General features: G+C 40.4%; 4 protein-coding genes across 4 annotated transcripts in view; 1 reads left to right on the top strand and 3 right to left on the bottom strand.

Annotated features, from left to right (window-relative positions):
- The first annotated feature begins 3,037 nt into the window (after positions 1-3,037).
- LOC145499758 (uncharacterized) lies at positions 3,038-6,353 on the top strand. Its single transcript, XM_081479283.1, has one exon. It carries the CDS (start codon positions 3,379-3,381, stop codon positions 4,240-4,242), a length of 864 nt encoding a protein of 287 aa, XP_081335409.1. The 5' UTR covers positions 3,038-3,378; the 3' UTR covers positions 4,243-6,353.
- Positions 6,354-6,539: 186 nt separating this feature from the next.
- On the bottom strand, positions 6,540-10,752 carry LOC145499939 (uncharacterized). The gene is made up of 2 exons (XM_081479454.1): positions 10,211-10,752; positions 6,540-8,825 (listed from the first exon to the last, which is right to left on the bottom strand). The coding sequence occupies exons 1-2, from the start codon at positions 10,750-10,752 to the stop codon at positions 8,576-8,578; spliced, it is 792 nt and encodes a 263-aa protein (XP_081335580.1). The 3' UTR covers positions 6,540-8,575.
- A 1,811-nt stretch (positions 10,753-12,563) lies between these two features.
- LOC145500617 (uncharacterized) lies at positions 12,564-15,283 on the bottom strand. Its single transcript, XM_081480140.1, has 2 exons — positions 14,610-15,283; positions 12,564-13,581 (listed from the first exon to the last, which is right to left on the bottom strand). Exons 1-2 carry the CDS (start codon positions 15,107-15,109, stop codon positions 13,326-13,328), a joined length of 756 nt encoding a protein of 251 aa, XP_081336266.1. The 5' UTR covers positions 15,110-15,283; the 3' UTR covers positions 12,564-13,325.
- A 2,205-nt stretch (positions 15,284-17,488) lies between these two features.
- LOC145499550 (uncharacterized) overlaps positions 17,489-26,699 on the bottom strand; it is a 96,557-nt gene continuing 87,346 nt past the window's right edge. The window contains exons 37-45 of the mRNA XM_081479073.1: positions 25,531-25,773; positions 25,155-25,394; positions 24,071-24,286; positions 21,776-21,841; positions 20,684-20,845; positions 20,056-20,220; positions 19,355-19,480; positions 18,548-18,754; positions 17,489-17,611 (exon numbers count right to left, since the gene is read on the bottom strand). Coding sequence (XP_081335199.1) covers positions 18,567-18,754; positions 19,355-19,480; positions 20,056-20,220; positions 20,684-20,845; positions 21,776-21,841; positions 24,071-24,286; positions 25,155-25,394; positions 25,531-25,773 — 1,406 coding nt within the window. The 3' untranslated portion in view covers positions 17,489-17,611; positions 18,548-18,566. The remainder of the gene's footprint in view (positions 17,612-18,547; positions 18,755-19,354; positions 19,481-20,055; positions 20,221-20,683; positions 20,846-21,775; positions 21,842-24,070; positions 24,287-25,154; positions 25,395-25,530; positions 25,774-26,699) is intronic.

A 26,699-nucleotide genomic window follows, 5' to 3' on the forward strand; every position in this document is an offset into this window, starting at 1 on the left:
GAAAAGGGCAAAAATTACATGTTTGCAGTTAATATGAGTCTAACTGAATTGGAGCCCGGATGAATTGAGAATTTTATAGTGCATCGATTAATGGGAAGATGAACGTTTGTGTGTGTCTCTCCGCGACGATATAGAGCACGATTCATGGTCCCGTTTTACAGCTCGATATCATATCGGAATGGCATGAGTATAAACAGTGACTAAAATTAAAAGCAGATAACTGGTATCATTTTAGCTGACAGGAAGAGTTTGCATTTCTTGGAAAGTCTCAGCGAGCTCGGCATTGCCACAGCTTAACTGTCTCAACTGGCCGTGGGTATCTGAAAATCAGACTTGTTTCTTCCCAAATCAATGTCCCAAAGGGGCCCAGTACCGCAGGGTTAAATTGTAGAGTATTGCCTCAGAATTCCAAAGAAAAGAAACGAAGTTTTATGATTTGTCGTGCCGAAAAAGAAAAGTCTTTGAATTGGGTTCCTTCTTCCAAGCAAAACGCGTCAGTGGGTCGACAAGGCCGCTTTTTACCAATGCACTTTCCCCAGACCTTGCCCTTAGTATTACGTCATAATTCTATTTCTGGACTGGAGACGGGTTGGGAAAGAGAGGAATGAAAAACGCTTATTCCAAATCACATACAATGATTCATCGATGAATGAGTCAGTCGGCTCCACGATTCACTGATTATACATTTTGACTAAACAATGCCTCATCTAGCGCGGTGCAGAGTTTTAAAACCTGATGGACAGTTAACTTCTCCCAACAAATCGATCAGCTCATTGTCAATCACCCAGACACTAATACTGACCGTATGTTCCATGCAGCGACACATATGGCGACAAAGATCGACAAAGCAATGAATCGGCCGGCTCCGGCTACCCGGTGAAAAAATTCGTCTTTTATTGATACCTGAATCGTAAGAATTGCTCTCTTGACATCTCCGAGATCGCAAATGTTAGATGTTTCCTAAAGATGAAAGATTTAATGTCCTCTTCGACGCAAATCCGTTGGAGACATATTCAGCAGTCGGCTGTGTTAAGTTGATCAATCTCAGAATTCTTGGGAAACGCAAATGTAAACTGACTAGTGCCAGTGCTAGCCGAGTCTTTCTAATTCAAGACTTATTTTTGAAAGCGATTTCTCCCAGAAGTTTAAAACGCAAGTGACAGCTAGCACTCCTAAGTATCCAGCGGTCCAACAGCCTTGATAGCTTGTATTCGAATGGTCACACCCTATTCAAAAAGTCGACCTTTAACGTTCAGACAGCAATCACATAAGAAAATAATATTGGAAATCGGACTTTTAAAACGTCTACCCATTGATTTACTTAAAGTTTGATCCAGTGGCCGAAGGTTTAGAAAATAAATATTACAATTGTCACGCGTTCGACATTCTTCTTGCACTCAGTGAAGGAATCTGGCGAATTCACATCGATTTGTTGTCAGATCGGCTTCAAGGTTTCAAGATAGAAAATGTCGGTTTTATTTACACCAAAACCCGGGAGTGATAGAGACTGAAAGAACAGTACGAGCAGATAAATGACAAGAAGTAGAGAGAAGTCACTGTTTTAATTTGCAACTACTTCACCGGGTCAGTGCGGTATGACTGAGCTGTCATCGGCGGGTAACTCATGTTATAAGTTTTACAGTGTCAAACCCTTAAGTACAATTATTAGCAGCAAATTTTGGCATTTTACCCCCTGCTTGAGAGTTAATCACACCAACGGGGACCAAAGTCCTCAACAGAACAGCGGAAATTTCGAAAGTTAACCTCAGAGATCTGAAGCTCTTATCGTACGATAACCGGATATCTCTTTTAAGTGCTTTTAATTAAATGCTTCCGCGAGCTTTTAGACGCCTCTAGATTAAGCTTAATATAGAGCCTTTTGTCAGCTGGGTGCAATTATGTTATCGCTTCGTTGTTTTCTCAATTGACCTTGTGCAAACTGCGAAGCCAGCTCAAATATTTGGAGTTGTTTTTCAGATCATGCGGATGATGCACAGCGCACGTCACATAGGAAATTGCGCTGCGGTTTTGCTTCCCGCCAAGCCATAAGAAACTGTACATAACTTATCGGACAAAACCGATTAGATTTAGCCCACTTGTTTTGTTTTGGCTTTAATGCGCTTTTAATACGCAATTCGTAGGAAACTGAATACGCTATTTAACAAAATACTGAGCTGTTTACGACTGCAATGCTTTCTTTAAATACCGGATTAGAATGTTTGGAATTTTGATCTTTGAAGATAGTTACAACAGTTGATGTGTCTCTCGGAGAAAAGTTCATGAGAAACAGCGATAAAAGATTTTTAATTAGATGAATTTACCATCTGGCTTGCTAAAAACGCTATTGATTCTTTCAAACATCTGAAGCATTTTACCTGGAAAAAACCATGAGAGGGAAAAAGGCAAAAAAGACGGTCGTGAGTCGCTCCATTGTGTAGTGTTTTTAATCTGTTTGTTTTTCCGGTCTCAGAGTTATTTAGTACTGCTTTTTTTCAACAAATCAAGTGTGTTTTTGGCGAAGACAAAAGCTTTCTTTAAGAACATTTCAATCCCTATCACATAACACGGCAGCTTTAAGACAAGGGGAATGTTTTTTATCAAAACAGTGCAATCTTATCTTGGTGGAAATGTCTGCGGATTTTGGGTTTCGATCACTGATCCACGCTGATAAGACGAACACAGAAAGATACATTTGTGTCCCTGGACCTCGCGTGTCATGCTTGTGTTCCCTTGCATTCCGTTTAGCGAGCCACATTAAAGCAGCCTGATTTGCATATTTGTTTTGTTTAAGCATTTACCAGTTTTCAGTCACCCAGCACTACAGATAAGTGACGAAGCATAATATAAAAGATTAAACAAGTCCACTAGCTTTAAATTGCACGGTTGTATCGCTTTACCGGGAATTGATTAATCCGATTATTGCTTCCAGAACCTGTTCCTTCTGCAGTGATAACCTTAAATAACATCTTGAATGCTTCCGACTCAATTTCCGCGCAGCTAAAAGCGACTGAGAGGGCATTTGATACGTATTCACCATTCTAAAATTGACCCCGTTTCGAGAAAGCGCGCAATCTTAATCAATATTTGTACAATTAATTTGAAATCAACAGTCTCAACACAAGAGGTACACCATTTGCAATTTAATACTGTTAGTCGGCTGGATCAACAAATTATTGCGAGATGTTTACACAACTGGGTCCCCGCGGAGTCTTTCCACAAAGCTTTGCGCCGCCCCCTCAAATCAGTCCCCTGTCATTCGATGCTAGCACTTCAAGTTTTGCTACGACATAAAAGTTGTCAAGTCTCTAGCTAGCCCGTTCGCAAACCTTTGATTTGGGAATATTCTTCAGCCGCCTTTGTCGGGATAAGCGATTCATAATGAAACTCGCGCATGCTGTAATTCTCTCGGGGATTTTGCTCAACTACATTCTGATCGCGTTCTGTTGCTCACCGCCTGACGGTTGGTTGCCGCTGAGGCCCAGAGCACGAGTAAAGAAAGCAGACATCGTGATATATGGAACAGTCAGGGCGAGTCCCGGACAAGGACCGAAGAAAGACCATCAGGGTCTGTACAGCGCTCTCTTTGAAGTTCACTGTACCCTCAAAGGAGGAATAGTCCCTCAATTTATCAACGTCTCCGGCTTTGGATTCACTGGAGGATTGTGTACGCATTCTGCCGCTTATTTGAACAGAACATATATTGCATTTATTCGCAGAGACACGGGCACACAGGAAAACAATACAGCGTTCTTTGTTGACGAAGTCAACGTCCAAAGCGCAACAATACCTATCAAACACAAAGTAAGTAGAGCCGTGCTTAAAGACATTGTGGACATGGTAGGAAAGAATGCTACCTTACCGCTAGGAGCAACGAAAGATAGCTTGCCTGGCTGTCCAAAGGGTTCACCTCAGCCGCATTTTCATCCTACCGCTATTGCGAGCGGCACAAAGAAAATTCATTGCCACAAGCACAAAAAGAGAAGGCGCAAAAAGTGTCATGTTGTCACTTCTCCGTCTACGCAAATGAGTCGCACAACAACAAAACTGTCCTCTCGCCTGAGTGATAAGCGCACGAAATCCAGTTTGCTTTCAACGACCGTATTGAGACACGGCAATGTGGATTTTCTGTTGCACAATCATTCCACAAGGTGCGGAGGTTGTTGGACGAGCAATATTTGTTGGTTATTCGTGTTGATTTTTCACGGTTTGGTGTTAGTCGTTGTAAAGTGGCACCAAACTTGATTTTTGGCTTTGCTGAGGCAAGGTAAACAAATCGCCACACAAAGCGATGAAAGTGCGCTTTGACTCGTGATCGCGTGGGATTTACAACGCGCGACTTTCGCGCGATTTTCCGTGCTCCTCTCCCAGGATGAATCTGCGTTCAATTAGCAATTCACCTTTGCACGATCATGGTTGAACTGAGTATAACTCATTACTTCGCGCAAACACGCTACTTCAAATGGAGTGCTTTCTGCGACACAATGGCCGAGCGCGCTGCGAAACGGAAATGTGCAATGTATATTAACACGTGTGTTCCAACATTACGAGATTACAACGTCAGGAACATCAGCAAATTTGCGGTTGCGGAAGATGCTTTGTCGTCGCATTTTGCCACAGGAAAACCTTAATTAAAGTAGTTCATTCGAGAAGGCTGTAATGACGAGCTAGCTCGCTTTTTTGGGCGACTGGTTAGAGTTAAACCGCACGTAACAGATAACAGCTTGTGAAATTGTTAGAATCTCTTATAGTACATTATAAGACAGATAGCCTTAAAACACATTGTACTAGACCAGAACTGAGGTAAAATATATTACTTATCACTCAATATCGGCGTATTTCACAGCAACGCAGAATGCACATTCGCAGCAAGACTTAACTAAGTTCGCCGATGAACTTGTGTACAGTGAATTGATCGTTTATTGTTTACAAATAGCCGTGTTTAAAAAAAATCATTAAGTACCCTGTAAATAATGGATATTTCACAGGGAAAAACTGTTTGGTTAAATTGAAGACTAAGTGACAAGTCTCGTTCTTACTTGAATACACGTTAGTTAATTTTGTCTGACGGTTCTTTGCTCACGGGAGTGAATACTTTATCTTGCCTAATATGAATACTCTTGGTCTTAATGCACTGACGATTAGAAATTAATTGCAAGTTAAAGCTTCTACAAACGAACGAACAAAAGGTGCTCGGACACACGAAGGTGTCTTGACAAAGACAGGATAAACAGACAGATGGACTGTAATAAGATCTGGGAGATTGTGTTCTTTGTACAAATGGCGTCAAAAGAAACACTAGTAATCGGCTAATTCCGTTTTTATGAAGAGGGATTAATGTCAGTTTGATAGCAAATTATTAGCCTTCGATAACTCATTACACTACAGTAGTTCAGTATTAAAGTACAGCTCTCAAAGACGTTCCGCGAGGTCTGACACGCGAGATGTAATTAAAGTAGAATTGAGTGATGGTTAGGATCTTTGGGTCCGTGATCTTGTAAATAAATAAACTATGAAGTTTAATGCGTAAGCAGCGTGAGCGGGATAAGGTCTAAATGCACATGAACGCAAAACGTTATCGCATCCGTTTGTTTTGTTCAGAGTTTTCCGTTTTAAAAGCTTTACTGATGCGCGCATCGGATGAGTCAGCGGCTGTGACCGAATGAATGACAAATGTCAAATGAGACTGGCTTTCTCAAGTCCTTGTTGCTGTGATCCGTAGCTTTTTGAGCTTTTGATCATGTTTGAAGAATCACGTTAATAACTCCCTAAAAGCACATAGTTTGCTTGAAGTGACAAACTTCGTTGCTAATGGAGGTATTATTTCATGGACAATTAACCGCTTTGTATAGCTATTTTTTGCTTTGAACAATGCCGCTTTTAAGGGCTCAAACCGCATGGTTGCAACTATCATGCAAGAATTAACAGGGAGCTGTCTTCTCTCTCGTCAAAACAGATTTATTCCAAAATGATCGGACAAATAGCTCTCAGCTTGAGGCGGACAGGGCACAGAGAAACTAGCAGATTGCATGTTGGAATCCCCTGCCGAATACCGCTTGAAAGCTACGGTTCCACAGGGCAGAGTAAATAGTTGAAATTTTACACATTGCTGACTTAGCGTGCGTTGAATAGCCAAAACTGACCGTAGCGACATAAAAAATTGTAAACAACAACTAGTTTGAAAAAGTCGCTTTCAGAAAACGTATTTAACAGCTATGCTTTTTTTGTGGAGTGTAATAGTAAGTCAATCTGTGAGAATTACGATGCCGTGACGAACTGTAATTAAGATAAAAGGGTTAAGAAAAATTACACTGGAGAAAGACATCCCAAATGTAAATAATATAAAGAACGTTATATTTAGCAAATTATCACTGTACCATTGTTTTGACGAAATTTTGCATCTCACCACAAAGTTTTTTGGTTGTATAGATAATAGAAATATGCCGTCTTTGCAAAATACTTGAAAATCTCAACTAGGCAAATCAAATGGGCGTCGGAGTTGACATTCACTGATTTTCAAGGCAGATTTTACAGTCTTAACATGTTCTTGAGCTAAATACCTTAAATAAAAATTCGCGCATACGATCACTTCATAAAACGAAGCATGTCTTGGCCTACCTTAGCCATCTTGGCGGAGCTGATTAAAACACTGGAATTTTTTTTTTTTTTTTTTTTTTTTTTTATTGCTTGGACCACCTACGTTGTTAGCACGGTCGGTAGCAGCAGTGACATTGTAATGTCAAGTGACGTTTTTAGGCATTGAGGTGAATATACAAACGTCGGCACGGCCATTGAAGTGACCCGTGGTTTTAGAGCTAAGACGTACCCGAAGCAATCGCAAAAAAGGGAATTCCCTATTTTAAATGTTAAAAAACAACTATGGCCCCACACGTGTGCATTTATACCACTAAACTCCACTTCAGTCGTAACGGAAAATCGTGTTAAGCTCAGCAGAAAAGCTCTTTTGAAGCGGATGCTGGGTTCCGACTGGTCTTTTATCAAATGCTTCTTCACCTCGTGAATTCTGTTTGCCGTTCCTCTATTAGACGAGTTTAGAACTGCCCTGAATAAGCCTCTACTCAGTCCACTTTGGAATGATACGATAAGCCACATATATATCTCGATCTTCGCCCATAGTTGACTGCGACGAAGGCTAATATCTGGTTCAGTTCGTTGAGAACATTTTTTATAAAACGTTGACGCGCTTGGGCAAGATTTTAAGAACAACTGGTTCAGAGCATGGCAATGTTTCGTAAAAAAGACAAGTGATTGATGTGTCCTGAATACTGATGTAATGCTACCGACCTGCTACAATACGACCTGTACTTGAATCAGAACGCGGCAGAAACTGTCCCCTACCTAGGGGAGGCGAAGGTGGAATGCGCCCGGAGGACGATGCTCCGAACTACCAGCCCACTAGCCTCCTCTGAGGAGGACAGACTGAGGAGGAGAGAGAGGCGGAAACAAAGGCAAAGCCTGCATATGAACCAAGTGGCCCATCAGACCGGCGCTTATCTCCGGTTTCAGTAGCATCGACTAAGAGCATTTCTAGACCCCCCTGGATGGAATACTGGTTACCCCCCAGCATCAAATTCGCCGCAGACCCATTTATACACCTGGGTGGAGAGAGGCACTGTGAGCGGAAAGTGCCTGTCTTATGTACTTGTAAAAGCCAAATGGCGAGCATGCAGATAGATAACTAACGTCATGCACCATTGCCAATGTTACATAATAGGCTTATGACGTAATTGTACTGCGCATGTGCACAATGGACAAGCTGTACACATGGTTTAGATATTGAGATTAAAGCGTCAGTGTAAGCTGTTTAGTCTCACTCACAGTACTTTTTATACTTGATAATTGACCCGATATAACACCAATGGCTAAGTGGCTGTGAAAGAAATGATCGTATCACGTACACTCCGGCATTCATAGCTTATACAAAGATATACATATGGTACCGTTGTCGTAAGCAAAGTTTACAAATTTCATTTTGATAGACAAATGATTTTCAAGCATTTTTATTATTTGCATGATTTGCTGTAATAATACTGAGCACGTTCGTGTTAGCTTCAATCATGTCACTACTCGGGCAAAACTTGTCAGCTGCAGTTTTCTCAAATGTGTACAGCTGTATCTATTATAATTATAACTATTGCGCATGGGCACGGGTTTGATTTATACCAATGCGAGAAATAATGTAATAAAACATGGTTACGAAGACGTTTATGGTAGAAACGTTTCGCTCTGAGAGTACAAGTTAACTCACGAGTCGGGAAATACATTGCTAAAAGTAACCCCACCAGGAAGAAGACTGTCTTACACTAATGTCAGTGATGGACTCCCGTCTACAATGAACTCAGATTTCACGTAAAATACAATTCTCTGACCAGATATATCGCCCAAAACATGTCTGCATGGGTATCAAGAGAATTATATTGAAATTCTCTCAACTAGGACTATATAAAACTTTTCAGCTAGTGAGGAGAATTTCTATTCTGACACCGAGATTTAAAAAGTTTAGTATATTAATTAAATTGTTTCACGGTCATGCAGTCCAAGCTCTGCAGGTCCACGTTTAGTACATCAGAAAAATACTGGACACGAATATAATCAACAGAACACTTGAACAGCAAGCACGCGCTGAACCAACGTAAGGTTTGCACACGCTATCCGTAGTACCCATGACTCCTAGCGGCATGTGGGCATTCCGGCCAATGGCTTCAAAGACTGGATCCAGTGCGCTCTCGTCGTTTATCTCTGTAGCGGCAGGCTGACAGTTAATTGGGTTGATTTTAAATACAGTGTTACCAGTTGGGTTTTTCAGCCTGAGGAATAGAAAAAAAAATTTCTTTTTTACAAATGGTTTTGATGCAGACTGTTTTGTTGGGTTGTTTAAAGACGTTTGAAAAGGCCGTCTCTTCAACGCCGGGGACTAAATTGCTTTTAATACTGTGCCATGTCTGCATTTGTTTTAGTTCGAAGTCGCACACTAAAATGCTGATTTCATCACTATATATCGACCTTGTTTTAACGGATTGGTTATATGACAAATTGTAAAACTCTAGCTTTTACCAGCGAAGTCAAGCGCAAGTCATTAGAATCCGTGAAAAACTTGGGAGACCCTTCCTTATTTTTCAAGGTATTGGGTTTGGCATACGGACTTACGTACGGACGTACGGACAGTAACGTGACAACCAGAATTTTTGAGATCGATGGGTTACCAAATTTCCTTAAGTATGGGGCTCCGCTCGCCTTCGGCGCGCAGGAGCCCCGCTAAAAAACTAGCAAAGTACCTAAAAGAGTTATGCAACTTTCTCTCGTGGTATATCATGGATTATTATTCAACTGCAGCGAATACCGTCCAAATAACAGTACAAATGTACAGCGATGCTGTACAGTTATTTGTACAGTAAAAAACCTGTTTGCCGAACAGGTCGGCGCGCGCACGCAAGACTGTCACACTCTTGCTCTTTTATTGATAAATTTATTTACTACAGCAGTTGGACAGTAAATCTCTTATTAGATGTTTTGGTGTGTAGTATCGCTGTTTATTTTTACTCGTTGTTTGTATTTTGACTCGCCCTACGGGCTTGTCAAATACGGCACAACTCGTAAAAATATACAGCGACACTACGTACCAAAACATCTAATAAGATGCGTGTACATCATCAAAAGCGTTGCATAACTACATTGTATAGCGTAGTTACAAATTTTAAGTCAGGAAGTATATTCTAATCGATGAGTCGATATGTGATAAAGTCTTTTAGAAAACGTAGATAAGCTTGCTAAACTTTTTGTCTCAAGCTAATAATCTTTAGTCGAGTCGAAGCCGAGAGGACAAAAAGACCTACTGAAACTGACTGAACTACCGTATACGCATTTCGACCTATTCTTGAGTGAAAATGAATGGGAGTTCATAGAACAGAGGATTTAAGAACATTTTTAATGGGGAAAACAGCTAAACTAAAGACAGAATACAGGACGGAACGATTTTAACAGTCCTGTGCTTACAACGATTTTAGATACTGTATCCTTGGCCAAAATATGTTAACCGAAAATAGTAGTTATAAAATGGCACAAGAAAGTCTGAAGACCAACAATGTCTGTTAAAAAAGAAGAGCATATATTTACGTAGAAAGCAGGTGAAAAAATTATTAAGGCACAGAATTTTTAAAAGAATGCAAATCTAGAATAAATAACGAAATCTTACCGTTGAATAAAAATCAGGTACTTTAACATATTGTACGCGTGATGGTCGTGATAAGATTCATCCAAACAAACTCCCTCGCCATGACCAAAACCCTGCAGATACACATACTGTGGTACAGAACCTCCTTTCATCACGCAGATAACCTTGATGATGGCGTTGTAAAATTCCGAGCTGCAATTATACGGAGGTGTAGGCGAAACCGTCGTCATATTAGTGGTGGGGCTGGTGGTATTGATTGTCAAAGGAGACGAAGTTGTTATTGTGGCGTTGCTCGTTGCATTTGTTGAGTTGACTCCACTTGGATATTGCGTTGTCGTTGTTAGCAGCGCTGCAGTTGGCTTGACAAAGCCAGGTTTCCAACAAGGACTGCTGAATACTTCACCATAAATAACAATGTCAGACTGGATGGCTCGCTCGACTAAGCCTTTCCTCTTCCAGGCTTTTGTCTCTTTTGGATGTTTGCAGATTGCGTCGCTCGAATGCAGCAAGGACGCGACGAAAAGCGCCGTGAAAGTTACGGCTGCCATCGCGCGCAGTAACATTTTGATCACAGTAACAAATTGATTTGATTCTAAACGAGTTAGCGTTAGAAATAGTACAAGAGCTTATGGCAATCTCAGCAGTAAAAAACCCTGGCTTCTCGCCTAAACACTGAACAGCATTCTTCAATTTGACTGTTACGGTCTTTACATATACAGAATGTGGAATGATGCCCCACAATATACCTGTCACCTGTTGTAAAGGGCGTTGGCAAATAATACTGGCCTTTAATCATTAATGTAGGACCTGCCTTACTAGTGCGTTTGTTACTTTGAGAAAAAAATAAGACCTTTTTGATGAAAAGCAATTTACCTTTTTAAGTGATAATATAGATTTATTCCGTAACGTGCATGTGTAAGGTTAAGGGAGAGGCGAGGACACGATAAAAACTCTTTTCTGAACGTGGTTCCTCTCTCAGAAGTGGACCAGTAAATGCTAATGAAATATTGTTTTCGTCAGTATTGTAAAATTTGTTATTAAAACCAGGTGAGGAAAGCCCAAACAAAATTATATTATGATTTAACGTGCATTGAACATTCATTCAGGTCGATAATTCGATAATATGCTTCTACATACGTCATCAGAAGTGTTAAGTCTTTTTTCTCCTGTAAGGACAGACTCAGTCGTTCCCTTATGTCGAAGGTTGTGTACAAGGCTGTTTGTTGGGATTGTAACGCTTTTTACATTGGAAAAACAAAGCGTCGGTTGTATGACAGGAAAACGGAGTATTTTAGAGCGCTGACGAGCACTAACCACGCTTGTGCCGTGGCAGACCATATGACCTTGACAGGCCACAGGAGAAAATGGGATCACTTTGACATTTTAGCCACCGGACGATCTGATGTGCATTGTAAAATTAAAGAAACATTATTGATTCGTGATTTGCAACCAGCACTTAATAAAAATGTTGGCAGTGAGAAACTTCTTCTCTACTAGCCATTTATATGTTTTTTTTTTTTCAGAAGATTTGAAGTCTGTTCATTTTCATTTATATCCATTGTCATTTCTTTCCTTATTAGATACCGGTTTTCCTTATTAGGTACTAGTCTTATCGTTTAAATTTATTGTAATGCAGCTAACCGTTTTATACCTCTGATCATGTATGTAGAAGCATACGAAACGTTAAGTTCTTAAATCAAGGTTTTTACAACATGAGTTGTTTTGTCATGTTTGTGACCGCAGTTTGTTTTCTATTTTCAACCAACCAAACTAGTTTGAGGGTAAAAATTCCTTTGAATTATCAACTCAAAAGCGAGGTTAGTTGGGCTAATTTTCATACTAACAAAAGAATTTTTAATTGGCAGCCATTTATGAATAGGGTGTATCAAGATCCTCTCCTTTTAAGTCCTTATTGTACCCAAGAACTCTCTTGACTGTTATGTTTTGGGCGTCTACGAATCAAGATGGCTGACACAAGAACCTGTTAAATGAGTATGCGTGACCAACAAGATAGCTGTACACAAGGACTGTTACTACATATCATAGACCACGTACAATTGAACGCCAGTTTATTTCATTATACACCAGCTGCCAGTAGGCTTCACAGCAGAAAATTGATATTATTTAATGTCTTTGGTAAAACCATGTCATTTGTCTTTAACATTAAACACAACATTTCAAATAAACTTGCTATCAAACAACTGAGATAAGGACTGCATGGAAAAATATTAAACATTCTATTTACAAAGTTCGTTTAGTCAATTTTTTACTTCTATGATTTGCTAGCAGTAAGGTAAAGTTTCTTTTTCTTGGTGTTTTTGAGCCTTGAAAGAGCACCGAATTCTAGTGCCGCGGAAAGCTGTATCTAGCTCGCTAAATTAATACACAATTGGAATTATTCCTTGTTGGGTTTACTACTCTAAAGACCTGCAGAGTTAGCTGAGTTTAATCGGGGTTTGGTCAGAGGAAGCCGTGTCATCAACTCTAAATAAGCCATACGAAATATTTGGTTTTGTTTAATCGTCATTGGCGTAGAATTATTTTCCCTTGCTTGGCGCAGACTGCATGCTTTCACTACCAAATCTGATTGCTTCATTACATGCCCGGCTATTTACATTTGCCGTCAGCGCTTACCTTAGTTCACGTTAGTTTTGTTGTCAGTGTTCTTCTTTTTGAGTGTTATTTCTGATTTGGTTTAAGGCTAATAACCGCTCAAATAAAAAAATGAACTGTAAGCTGTGCTCAATTAAAAGTTGATCATGATCAGTGAGGGGTGAAAAGTTAAATAATATTTTAGCTCATAACTGCGTTCGGTGGAAAATCTTCGACGTTAATTTAAGGGGGTACAATCTTTAGCAGGATTTCAAAAAGTCAAAATACGATTAAAACCTAAAATTGTGGCCTAGTTTTGTTAGTAATTACTATGCTAGGGAAGTGAAGCTATGGAAAAAAGTGTTGTTGCACAAAGTTGGATCTCAAATTGAACTGAAGCCTGGCAACAATTTGCTCTCCCTTGAACAATTCACTTTCTTCTAACCTCTAGTGCTCGAGGGCGAGGCCTTATGAGCGAACGTAGTTAGTCATTTTAAGTTTAACACAGTTTTATGCAGCAACATTATTTTGACAAGCTGCACATTTAGAAAGAAAGCAATCCACTCGTAAACAGCAGTATCAGTACAACAAAAGACAAGTCCACGTGAGAAGTCCCTGCGCCCGCGATATATGGGGTACAAATACTGTGTGATTCTTTCACTCCTGCAGGCGCGTGCGCATGGCCACCAGTCGCCTGAAAGACTCGTTCGAGATACTTCTCATCAGTGATCTCTGTCGCTGAGTATTGCATGTTGACGTCATGAGGCCAAAATCCCTGAGAATTACTGGCTACTGTGTGTCTGCAAGAGAAAGTATATCGGTTGTTAGAGACTCACTCAAGATAAAATATGACTGGTGTTTCATGGAATGAGAGTAAATACAAGGGAATCTCTTCGAGTTTTACGTTTATATTTACAATTAAAATAAATCTCATTTAAGACACTTTCAAATTTTTACCGCAATGATTTTGCAATGGACTCATCTCTCAGAGCCAATGGACTACCTGGTAGAGGGCATTACACTCAAATTTGAGAGACTGGGAACGAGATCAGAGCGGAAATGGCACCGCGCTCTTGCGTGAATTTTCATTCCAAGAACGAATTTCAAACAACCAAAAACAAACTTCAAACAGACTCTTTTATTGAGGAAATAGCACGAATCCGGTCTAACCATAACTGAAATTTAACAACTGCAACAAAAAGCCGTTATAATTCTTTAGTCATTCTACAGCATCTGCAAAATTGTTGTAATTAATAATTTACGAGTGGAACAGGTGGAAAACCCGCCCTAATATCACAATTTAATGTCTACTGTGAATGTGATTTAAAGAATACACAGTCGATTTCTTTCTTCTATAACACTATAAATAAATACACTTTAGATACTTTTTTCATGTACGTATCACAAAGGTGAGGACAAGTACAGAGTTCTCGAATCCTGGCGCTAACCAGAGGCCCATCTGAAAAGCAGTCTAGAGGATTTGCAATTGGATGAGATGTGCGTTCGTAGACTAAGGCAAACAAAAGCAAATTCCACGCTTTTCTGTTTGGTGCGCATTTCAGAAGTGTCTAGACAACAAGATCGACGCCTGTTTCATTGTCTACACTAAGCTTTATTGACGTAAATAATTAGATATAAAGTACTGCCACAATTTTATCTGAAAGAAAAACAGAAAGGCGAACGTGACTGGAAAGACACGAGTCGTCAATCAAATTTCAATTTTCATAGAATCTGCTGAAACAAAAGAAACAAAAAAAGAAAAAAAAGAAAAAAAAAAGCCGAAAAAGCGACAAGGAATTGAAAAAGAAGCTAAGGTCTTCAAACTCACCGTCCTAAGAAGATAAGGTAGTTTAGTCCTTTGTATACATGGAACGACTGCGCTGTTTCCCAGTAATTATATCTCACGCTGTAGAATACACACTTCTCTGGACCAAAGCCGAATGAACTCAGATGGATTTGGTGCGGTATAGATCCTCCTTTGATTACACAAGAGACATTCAATGTTACGTTGTAGAGACCACGCATGGGGCAGATATCTGTCATATTTCCCTCTGTGATGTTAACGACGCTTCTGGGCGTTACTTCTTGAACGGTACTTGACGAGTTTGTGGTGTTAGTCGGAGAGACCGTCGTGGTATTTTGAACCACGAAGATTGGCTTAGCGCATGGGCTTTCCACCACGTTGCCGTAAATGACAATGTCGGCTTCGGCTGCTCTCTGCCATAGAGCCTTGGGTATCCAGTATGGATTCTTGTACAGCCGCTCGCAAAATGCGTCTGTCGCATGTAGCATTGCTGCGATGCAAAAGACAACTGCCAGAACAGACATCTTGCTGGGTTAAGGTTGAAGTATAGATAAATTCAGTCTTCGAATCTTGATAGCGTTCGTTATTTAGATGAAAGCTCTTCTCGTATCTCTTGCTGGACTTTGTTCGACTGATGATTCGTAAAATTGTTGTAGGTCAGGCCTAGCTGCCAGTAGGCTTCATAGTACAAAATTGATATTATTTAATGTCCAATAGAAACACGTGATAAGTACTTGGGTGCGGTAGGAGAAATACATTATTTATAATTATTAAAATCACCTGCATCAGCTAGGTTTGTTAGTCTCCAGATTATATCTCAATGAAAAATTAGACATTGAGATTGTTCCCAGACTTAATTTAGAATTTGAAGTGTAACTAGTTGCAACTGCGATTAGAAAATTTTATTGTTTCTATTTGCTTCCTTTCATTTAAATCTACTGGCCATGAAGTTACTTATCGAACTGTTTACAGCCTGCAGCTAAGCCAGATTTTTGTTCGATCGTCAAGCAGGTATTCCTTGGATTTTCGAATGAGAAATTAAAGTGATTCTCTGTTTTACAATGGCTGACGGACTCTATTTTTTTTTTGTTTTCTCGGGGACACACGAGGAAATTCAACGAAAGAAGCGCCTGGAGCTTAGATTTTCGGTAAATATATAAGATTTGTTTAATGCTGCTGTATCTGTATCGACAGGTGTTTACTGTGTAAACAATATCGAATCCCTGTTTAATTAATTCCTCTTTTTATCTGTGTATTTACTTATGACTAAATTAAGGCCGCCGCACACTAGCCGATTTTTTGTCGCCCGACAAAAATTCTTCACTAGTTGGCTAGTGTGCGGTGAATTCAGACAAGTCTGCAACAAGATCGAGGCTTGTCGGGCGATATCTGACAGTGCTAGATCTCAAAACGTCTTATCGGGCCCTGTCGGCTAGTGCGCGGTGGACCAAGACAATTAATTTGTCGGGGCTCGCGCACGCCCCAACCAATTAGGAAATGTCATGAGAGTCACGTCAGTGGAATAGGCGCCATCTTGATTTCGGATGACTCGGCTCCTCGCCTCAACGCGGTTTGCCGCGACAAAAAACCGGCTAGTGTGCGGCAAGCTGATGGCCCGACAAATTTTCACCCGATTTGACCCCGACAAAAATCTGCAGTTCTACGACAAAAAATCGGCTAGTGTGCGGAAGTCTTTAGTGTCCCCAATCAGTTTGCTAAAAGCTAAATACCTTGACACTTCAATAAAGTCCTACTACTACTACTACTACATATCGACAAATAACCTATCACAAACAAAAGAAACTGGCTGGTCAAATGTATCATAGAGCGGTTTTCACGTGAGCGTCGCAAGTGATTCGCATTTACTTTATTTTTCATGACTACGCCAAACGACTGAAATAGAAATGAAAATACTAGCGCCACTTTCTCATCCAATCAGAAGCAAAACCAAAACCAATCGTAACTCACTCGTACACCGTCGCACACATCCTCCCGCGCGCTCCTTGCAAGCTATGCGTATTTGCCTCGAGTTTTGATTGGTTCATTGGATCGTTTGAGTCCCTTGTGATTGGCTAAAGTGGCTGCGTTGGTTTTGGTTTTACAACACCAGTTGACCTGTACTTCTTTAAAACCTCTATTTGGATTCGTTCAGTTGTTAATCCGCGCGCACCTCGTTTTTTCTTAGGGCTAGGGGTATTATTTTTGCTGTTTACCTATTGTTTCGTTTGGCCAATTATAAAGAACCTTATAAACGGTGCAGGTTGCCCTTGCCACTGTAGCCAACTTAAAGATTTACTGAGAGTAATAAATAAAGATGTTTAGAGCTTAGGCCATCAGCTGCTCCGTCTTCAGAGCTCTTAATACTCTCTTGGCTCATTGCCTTAACCGGTGGACCAACCCCCTTATGGAAAAATGGCTACAATACAACTGCTCTACACAAATCCGGCCAGCCACGAAAATTACTTTGACAATAGAAATCTTGGAAATAAATGAAGTCTCCCAGATAGAGCGGCCTTGTGTAAAAACATCAGGATTTAAAATTTGAAAACATGTACACATATCTGTCCAAGAACACTAGCTACCTGTTCCTCGAAGCTCGCCGCTTCTGTCGAGGTTGGAAGTCGGAAAGCTGTTTGCTTCTCGGACCTTAATGAGAACACTAGCTACCTGTTCCTCGAAGCTCGCCGCTTCTGTCGAGGTTGGAAGTCGGAAAGCTGTTTGCTTCTCGGACCTTAATGCCCTCGCCTTTCAAATTACACTGCATACTTTCGTGCCAAATAAAAGTTGTTGTTTATGTATTTGTTCTCAGCAAGGGATAGCCATAGCTCAAACTATGTCTTCGAATAATTATAGTGTTAAAGAAGGACTTAAACGTATATCAAGAGACACTTTCTGATGTGTTATACACCGTTTATTTCTCTTCTGTTATGATTCCAGTTACGATTAAAATTATCATGAAATAGCGACTCTTTGTAAACTGTGGATTGTCTGTTATGTTTCTTCTATATGAGGTTCACTTAATTTATCTGCAAAACAATAACAAAGATGCAATTACTTAGCAAACTATTTCAAAGAAATGTCTTCCAAAGGTAATAATTTGAAAACATCTGAAATCTGGGTATAAAGTAAAAGTTCAAATCAGTTTTTAGGTGGGTTCCTGGAGCCTCATTCTTCGCCGCTCGTAAAACACCGCGTTCTATTACCCCTGAAGGTGGCTACTGAGTTTGACGCACAAGGAAATTACGCGTTTTTCCTACTCGAAATTTAGAAAGAAATCGAGACTAATCGCAGTTTTCATTATGTCAATGTAAAGCGTAACCCAGGCTAACCGACTGGGGCACTATTGGCAAGGCGCAATCTGATTAACCCCCGGGCAACAATTTTCCAAGATGCGCATTCTGTGACGTGTTCCTAATTTAACGCGATAGATCTATAAGGTCCTCGAAGATTTCCTGATCAACTTATGTTGAAGATACTGAAAGTTTTAGTAGGTCACGTTGGTTACCGTTTTTGAATAATAAAAATTGCGGGGCGTCAGCAACAGAGGAGTAACAAATGAGGAATAACATTCGACAAGCGGCCGCCATTGTGTCACCACACTCTGCTAGGCTACTCACTATTTACAACAGAATAGATAGTGAGCAGTGTAGCCAATACAAGAATGGCATTCGCAATAGAACGCTAGTAGATTTATAATAAACCCTTAGACAACACACCGTCAAAGAGACCAGCGAAAGCCCAACAAAGTTTGGGGGAATTAACAGGACGACCCGGTGTATTAAAGAATGGTAATAAACCCAGAAAACTAGACCTTTGCTGGAACAGGGCATCAAAAAGTGATAGTTAACCCGTGCTGTGCGGGAATGGCTGAATTAACGAGGTACTGAGTGATCTTAAGTAACTGTTCGCCCAACACCGGTTGCGATGAAAAAATCTTATTTTTAATCATACGTTTTTCATACCTTGCCATTCACTGACGACTCAGACGCTAGCTGTAACAGTTACAGTAATCTCCTTGGTAACCAAGTTTACTGTGTTGGCCGCCGTACACTTGTAAGTCCCAGAGTCAGAGACAATCGCCCCGGAAATGACGTATTCTACGCCCGTCAGCTCCGATTCCAGGTCGTGGATGTTATTGACTGTCACGCGGCCTGACGAAGGAGAGGAGCCTGGGAACAAAATACGTTGGATGACGATTCTTTCAAAGCGCTAATGGTGGACTGATTGGGGAATGATATGTTTTACAAAGGTGAAAAAAAAAGTTCTCACTTGAGTGTTTGTCATATTTGTCATATTTGCTTTGGTTTTGCGTTTTTACGCAACGCGATTGGCCTAAACTGAAGAATTCGCGCAACTTTGTCATCCAATCGATGATAAAACCAGAACAAATTGTGATTCACTAGCTGGCACGTTTTCCTGCACCTCACGTCAGCTACATGTATTTGCTTCAGGTTTTGACTGGCCCGAGTCCTCTGTGACTGACCAGTGTGTTTGTTTTGGTTTCGGTTTTACACCACATCCGAGTTATCCTGTGCCTCTGTTTCAAAACGAGACTTGATGCAAAACCAGTCTTGCAAAAATGAGTTTGATTTGCATGAAAATGAACCTGTAGGCGGAACACACTTTCATATGAATGGTTCCGCGCACGAAGACTCGTTTTGGCACAGAGGCAAAAGACAACTCGGAAATGGCCTATTGGAAACTGTTCTAAACCTGTGGGTTTTTTTTTTTGTGTGTGCTGGAGTGAAGGTAACTAGCTGCAGACTCACCGCCGACTTTGCTCCATGTGGCAGTAGGTGCTGGACTTCCTTCAACGTTACAAAGGAGAGAAATGGTTTCGTTCTCCTTCACAGAAAAGTCAGCATCAGGTACAGTTCCGGTGATGCGGACAGGAGCTGACAGCAAAAAAACAGGGATTTCACTTCCGGTAAATGAGAGGTCGACATATTTTCCGAACCGAGCAAATAGAGCCTCCCCACCTCCCACCAAATAGGTGAAATATACCAGGAATTAGACCCCCTCGCGTAGTTGGCAATTTTGGTTCAAAACTACAAACACATACGAAGATAAGTAGACCAGGTAGGGCAGCAGCTCTCGTAAGCTTGTAATTCTCTTCATTGTTAGCAGCTGTTATTGTTTTAGAGCTAGGGGGCATTGTTTCTGTTGCTTGTTCTTTTGTCCTCTCAGTGGGTTTCAAGCCATTCATGTGAGACCTTACGAGAGCTGACCAAACCGGAAGTTAAATTTTTTGTTTTCAGATGGTTAAAACGCGGTGAATAATAATAAAAAAAGATATGCAGTGTCTTTTTTCCTATCATTATCTCATGTAGATTCCACCAAGCAAATTAAAAAAAAAACAAAAAAACCATATCTGTCATATACACATGTTCCTGTCCTGAAACTTCGTGACTCCCATGGCACCACCATTAGAAACTGAAAAAAAAACAAACAAAAAAAAACCAGTACTTACACACGCATTGGTCAATGGATGTACTTCCGGTGCGTGTTGTATTGGTTCCGACTGGGCAGGCTTTACAGCTGGTCATTTGTTCATTTTCTTGGTAGGTTCCATACGGGCATCGTTTGCATGGACAAACACCATTGTTAACAGAGTAGCGACCTGCACGACAGATTCCTGTAATAAGAGCAAAAGAAGAAAAGATTACCTATGTTTGCTATGTATTGCAGGGAGAAGGACAAGAAGCGCAGACAAGAGCGGGCGTTCTGGGTCGAAGCCTGGGGCATGGCACAAGGCAGGGCTGGTTAATCTGAAGAGCGAGAGTTGCTGTCTAATGCGCCTCTTGGAACGGAGAGAAGTTAACTAACTAACCAACCAACCAACCCGGCAACCAACTAACCACTCTAACTACACTAACTGTCAACTTTTTGTCAAGTTAATCCGTAACAGAGCTTTACGTAAATGCATTAATTTATTTCTCGTCAAGTGTAACGTGTTTATGTTTCAATAAAGGCATATGAATTTGTCCCTTTCCAAAAAAAAGTAATAATAATAATAATAATAATGACAATGACAATGACAATGATAATGATAATGATAATGATGATGATGATAATGATAATGATAAAACAATTCTTACGTCGACAGTCAGTTTTGTTGGTAGCTCCAGTGATGGCGGTACTGTAGTTCTTAGGACATGGCTGGCATTCTGTTTTTCCTTCCTCGTCCATGTAAAATCCAGTGTTGCAATCTACGCACGTGTTGGTGGCGTTGTCGCTGTGAGTTCCAGGGGGACAGTTCACTATAACAAAAGGATATTTGGGCGAAATGATAAACATCTAGTGTACTAAATTAGTTACGCTAAGCCAATGAAACTGTCTTTTAGTTCTGATAAATGACGCAAATTCTCTCGCCATCTGAAAAAAACAATTGATTGCGCCTGGCCAGATTGTAATGTAAGACTGGCGTATTAACAAATGGAATATGGTCTGCCTGCAGGTAAGGTGAAGTCTGCATAAATTCCAAGTGGCCCATCAGGCCGGAGCTTATCCCGGTTTCTGTAGCCTCCCTGCATGGGATGCTAGTCCATTGCAGAGTCACTCCCATCATTAAGTTCGCCGGTACTCATTAAATTATATAAAGTGTCTTGCCCAAGAACACAACGCAATGCCCCGGCAAGGGCCACACTAACCAGGAGGCCACTACGCCTCCCTGCCTGCAGTCTTTCCTTTTTGTCCGCATTAAAAGTCTAGTAAGGTTTTTCTGTTTCCATCGCCTTTCCGACCACGAAATACCGAAAATGTAGAGACAGTGTTGGTTAGTGTGTGGCGGAAAATCCACAAAAACCCAAAGAAGTAGTCAAGACAGTAAAAAAAGAAGTAAAAGAGTATCCAATGACGAAAATCATCGGCAAAAGTGAGGGAAACACGAGCGTTAAATTGGTTTCACTCGTAAGTTTGAAATAATGTAACTTGTGATCTGAGTTTTTTTGCAACGATGTGTGACAAATAAATTATCGAATTCGATTTTTCGTGGTATCCAGAATAATCTTGTTCTCGCAAAGAGTTGTCAGCCTTCGCCTGATAACACTCACTTCGGCCTCGATTATTCTTCAAATCACGAAAAACCATCTGCAATACTTGTTTATTATCTGCAGTTCTCAGAGTGGAGTTTGATAAATGAAAGTATAACCTAATTTAATCAGTGAACACAATTGTCACGTGATACTTACAGCATACAGCATTGTCCAATAGGATTGTTCCACCTTGACAGGGTGAACCAGTGTAAGTCACATACTCTGCAGGAAGAAAAAAGTCACTTTAATGTTAATAGTGTTCAACTGTTTCCTATTGGTCACTTACTGTACTGATAGGCGTAATAACGTCGTAGTCGTAATAACTGCTGTATAAAAGTGAGGCAAAGTGCGCTGTTAACAATTTTTTTTTTATTACGTCCGACAAACTTCAAAGGAGGAAACAAAGATGCCAAGATTGATGTTGGAAGGTCCACAACTGTGCTAAATTTTTTCTTTTGCGCTCATACACTATGTAAAAATTACTTAACCGAAATGTTTCTATTGGTTTCTGAGTTCTGTAAAGAGTAATTTAAGATATGGACACAATCCAGTTATCCGTGCTTAGTATATTCAGGTATTCAACTCATTCAAGCATTGTGTGGTGGGATTGGAAGCGAAGGTAGGGTAGCCTGGGTGCGTCACGTATAATTTTAAATGTGTGCATCCGAGATCTTCTTGGTGGATAATTGATTGTTTTATACACGGTCAGGGTCGTAAAAGCAAACAAAAACATAAAACAAAGAATTTTGTTGGGTTTCACAACCATTTCCCTCTATTAACTATGGTCTGACGTGAAGCCTTGAATCAGAGTTCTGTAAGGACTTGTTAATATTTACGTACTGTTCGTCATAATCTCCCACGGAAATCTGTTGCCACACGTGTAGCGTGGATGTTTTCTTTGAGGATAAAATGCGCGCTGAGTAGAGCCGCGTGAGCTGCCCACGTGACTAAAATTCGTTCATAGCGGAGCTCCGGCGGCCCGGAGGGTCGCCAAGGGGAGACCCATACTCATATAGGGAAGAAAAGGAAACCCATGTATTGATTTTCTCATGGTTATCATGGCTAGTGGTATTGCTCGTGGGCGCGTACGCACGACGGCGACGGCGGCGACGGAGTCGCGCAAGATGGCGGCCATACTCCAAAAGATAGGTTGACAGAGACATGCAGCCTTGGTTTACCGTGTATTTCTTCGATATTGGACATGCATGTTATGATCAATTGACACCTACCAAAACAAGGTATCCACTGACCAGTATCACGTGATCATATCAGGGTCTTAAGTTTAGAGATCATCGAGGTCACGTGTTTTTTAAGTTTACCGCCGACAAGGTGCTGGTTTTGATTGGATCGCGGGCTAGTGTTAGGTTAACTTGTTGAAAATAGGGCCGGGTTGTTCGGAAGCCGATTAACGCTAATCCAGGATTACAAGTTAACCAAATTATAACTTTTTTGTTCGATACAAACGTTTTTCACTCCTTTTGTTTTGTCAGTGTATTTTGTGATTATGAAAACTCAAAACAGAAGGCCAATTAATATACAGAAAACCTCGCCTCAAAATAAGAAAACTCAAATCAAAATTCTACCCGTACTCTAGTTTAGCTTAATCGGGCTCTGAACAACCCGGCCCACGAGCTACGCTTTTAGGTTTGGCTAAATCTATACATTAGGATTGGAAGCGATCTAAAATACTCAGTAAGGACGGTGCCAACTTTTGTTGGTTACACACTTTCTGTGTTTTACTCAAAGCATGAATTAAACGATTTCCCTTCCACCCCCATCCCCGAAGAAAAAAGATGAAAACCACCCATTGAGCATTCAAAAACGCGTACAAACCACTACTTTTTACCTTATGATACAGAAGTGGCAAGCGTAATAATTACAAATAATAACACAACAACAAAAAACAAAAAATACAAACAAAAAAAAAACAAAAAAAAGCCTAATAATTTTAACACGTGATGAGTTTGCGGCTGTGTGTAAAAGCTGTTTCGACTGTATATTTAACAAACTGGAGGAGAGCTGTCGGAAACGCTAAGAGCGCTGTTACCATTTGCTAGGTGTTTTAAAGGTCTTCATAGATATCTTTGTTTTTATGTACGTAAAGGCGAATTCCAAGGAAATAATCAAAGAAATACTCTTCATTCTTTTTTTTTTTTAAATGCTGACGTCAGCATTTTTGTCCGAACTTCAGGCTAATTATCTCTGAAAATGCGTGGCTATCCTCAATTTTCTCTTCGGATTCAAATCACCGTTGCTGAGAATTTTTTCCCCCCACATAATCCCATTTCGGGCGAAATACCTTTGTATTTAGCGCGCAACGTCCTTAAGAGGGATAGCATTTAGTAATATAGGGCCTGTATGGCGGATTAGTATAAGTTCTGTTATCCATCATCTCCTCCAGGGTCCGCATGCTTACAGTATAAAACAATGATATTTAGACAAACGACTTACTCATGCAGTCCGGAGCTTTGTACAGAATGGACACGCCGTCATTCTGGGACACCCACTTATTATCTAAACATCTGTAGAAAGGATTCTCGAATAACTTTGGTAATCCAGCAGGGTATGGGTTGAAGAAGTACCCCTGGTCACACCTCAGCTGTAGGAATAGTCCAAACTTAGCAGCAATGCCGTTCTTGGGGTTAGGAATGGTCTGACATACTGCTCCTGAAAAATATTTTTAAGACATAACTGATTATTAGTGACTGGACATTTTGACAGAGAATAATAAATCAATAAATTACAATATTTATAGAGGAAGCCACATCAGCCCTTAGCTGGTTTCCATGCCGGTCCTCTATCCTGGTCGGATTGGAATTTGGAGATGTTGGTTTCTGTGGAGGGAGAACCAGGAAAAAACCCTCGGAGCAAGGCGAGCAAATTCAACCAGATATGGCACTGGGCCGGAATCGAACTCCAGCTACATTGGTGGGAGGCGAGCGCTCTCACCACTGCGCTATCCCCGCTCCCCCAAATGACCCTAGTAGGTGACAATTCGAATAATTATCCTGCGAAATCTCGAGGAATATTTAGCAATATTTTCTGAGTCCGCCCAGGATACGAGATGATAAATAACAATTAACGAGGCGCAGAACGCGGAGTTTATCATAATCATCCCTTATCCAAGGAGGGTAAACGAACAAGTCTACCGCCAGAAAATATTAATCGAAGAGAAACTTACATAACTCATTTCCTATATAAGGTCAAATACAGATTTACAGGGCCAATCAGAAGGCTAGAAATGTTTTGTCTAAGGCTAAGAATTTAATAATTTCATGACACCTCGATAAATCAGATGATATTTATAAGTATAATCACGATCTTTGCTTCATTATTCCACAAATTGCATTCTCAGTTACGTAAACTGTGGTTATTCAGTGCATTGCAAGGCGTCCAATGTGTAGGATATATTCAAGGACTTCATGACCTTATGACAACAAGCAGTTCTTGCAAGTTATTTTTTCTTTGTTCCGTGTTTCAAAGTGATATATTTTATTGTTTATCATGGTTAGTTTAAGTGGGAGCGTGGTACTACCTTCCAAGGTGATGTTAAAGATACAATAAACCACATTCCCGGCAGCATCTAAAGCTGTGTATCGTACGGTTAGTGACGTGTACGTGTCCATGATAAATCCAGGATCGCGACTGGACTGTACGCTAACCACGGCTACATTATCGGTGAATGTTGGTGGTGTCCACGTGATGGCCTGTTGCAGAGAGTTGGAGCGCTCTACGATGCTTGCAGGGCAGTTCTGGACTGAGGGAGGAGTCACGTCTGGAAAAAATAACAACAAGGCGGAGTTTAGATCTCGTTTACTATCAAGTGCTACGTCAAAAAAATTCACTCCTAGACTGCGATTAAATAATCAGTATCGCATTTATTTAAAGTCTCTAAAATATGTTCAGCTCACCATTTACAGTGATATGGAAGCTACAACTCTTCTGTGTTCCACTGTCACTGGTTCCTATCCACGTGACTCGGTGTCTGCCAGTGGGGAAGGCATAATTCTCATCATAGTTGCTAGGCGACACTGTCACGTTCTTCATATTGGTTCGTGGAAGTTGCCACTTGTATCCAAGCACCACTGTGGACTTGTCTGGCTCAAGTTCTTCTACTCTGTCGATTGGACACACGATCCATGGATCCGTGTAAACTGTAAAATAAGACAGAAATTTAAGAAATCTAAGGAATGTGTAGTGTGTACGCATGCTATTTTGCGTGTTTCTGTCGAGGAAATGTCCGCTGATAGTTCCCCCGCGGATGATTGATGTTCTTAAAACAAATATTTGCCCGAGAAGTGAAGCCTCGAGGGCAAATATGCAACTGTTTTTAAATGATAGGCGCAAAAGCCAAGTGTAAAATTTAAATAAACCACTTTATGCAGATCGATCAATCTTTCAATTGATTAGTATTAGCCCGCTTGTTCACAGAAACATTTTCACGGACGCGTACTATCCATCCGGGTATTTTCCTCGAACAGCGCACTATTTAAACAATAGAGTATTTCTGTCGAGGAACTATCGGTTGATAGTTGCCCCGCGGAAATTTGATGTTCTTAAAACAAATATGCTAGTTTAAAGAACATCAAATTTCCAAGGGACCGCTGGAAAAGTTGAAAATTTACATGGACATGTCAATTTTAATTTACAGTATGTAAATCTTGATTTACATTCTTTGTAAATTACAATTTACATGTTAGGGTTTTGTAAAATAAAATTACAGAAAATTTACAGCTTTTAGTACAGCATGTAAATGTTCTGTAAATAGTGATTTACATTGTCTTTGTCGACAATGATCATTTGAAGAACATGTAAAAACCTGTAAAATGTTTTACGCACTTTTACAGTATCTGCCTTTGTAAAAAGCATGTAAATTGCTTTGCTAAACCATATGAGAAACGTGTAAATAATTCAAGCGAATGCTGTCAAAAGTCTGGAAATGTTATATTTGTTACCCTGTAAAAACCATGTAAATGAAAAAAGGGGGCCTGTAAGAAACATGTAAAAACCATGTAAATGAAAAAAGGGGGGGGGGGGGGGGGCTGTAAGAAACATGTAAAAACCATGTAAATGAAAAAAG

This window comes from Orbicella franksi, chromosome 10 (assembly GCF_964199315.1).
Source record: "Orbicella franksi chromosome 10, jaOrbFran1.1, whole genome shotgun sequence".
NCBI lineage: Eukaryota > Metazoa > Cnidaria > Anthozoa > Scleractinia > Merulinidae > Orbicella > Orbicella franksi.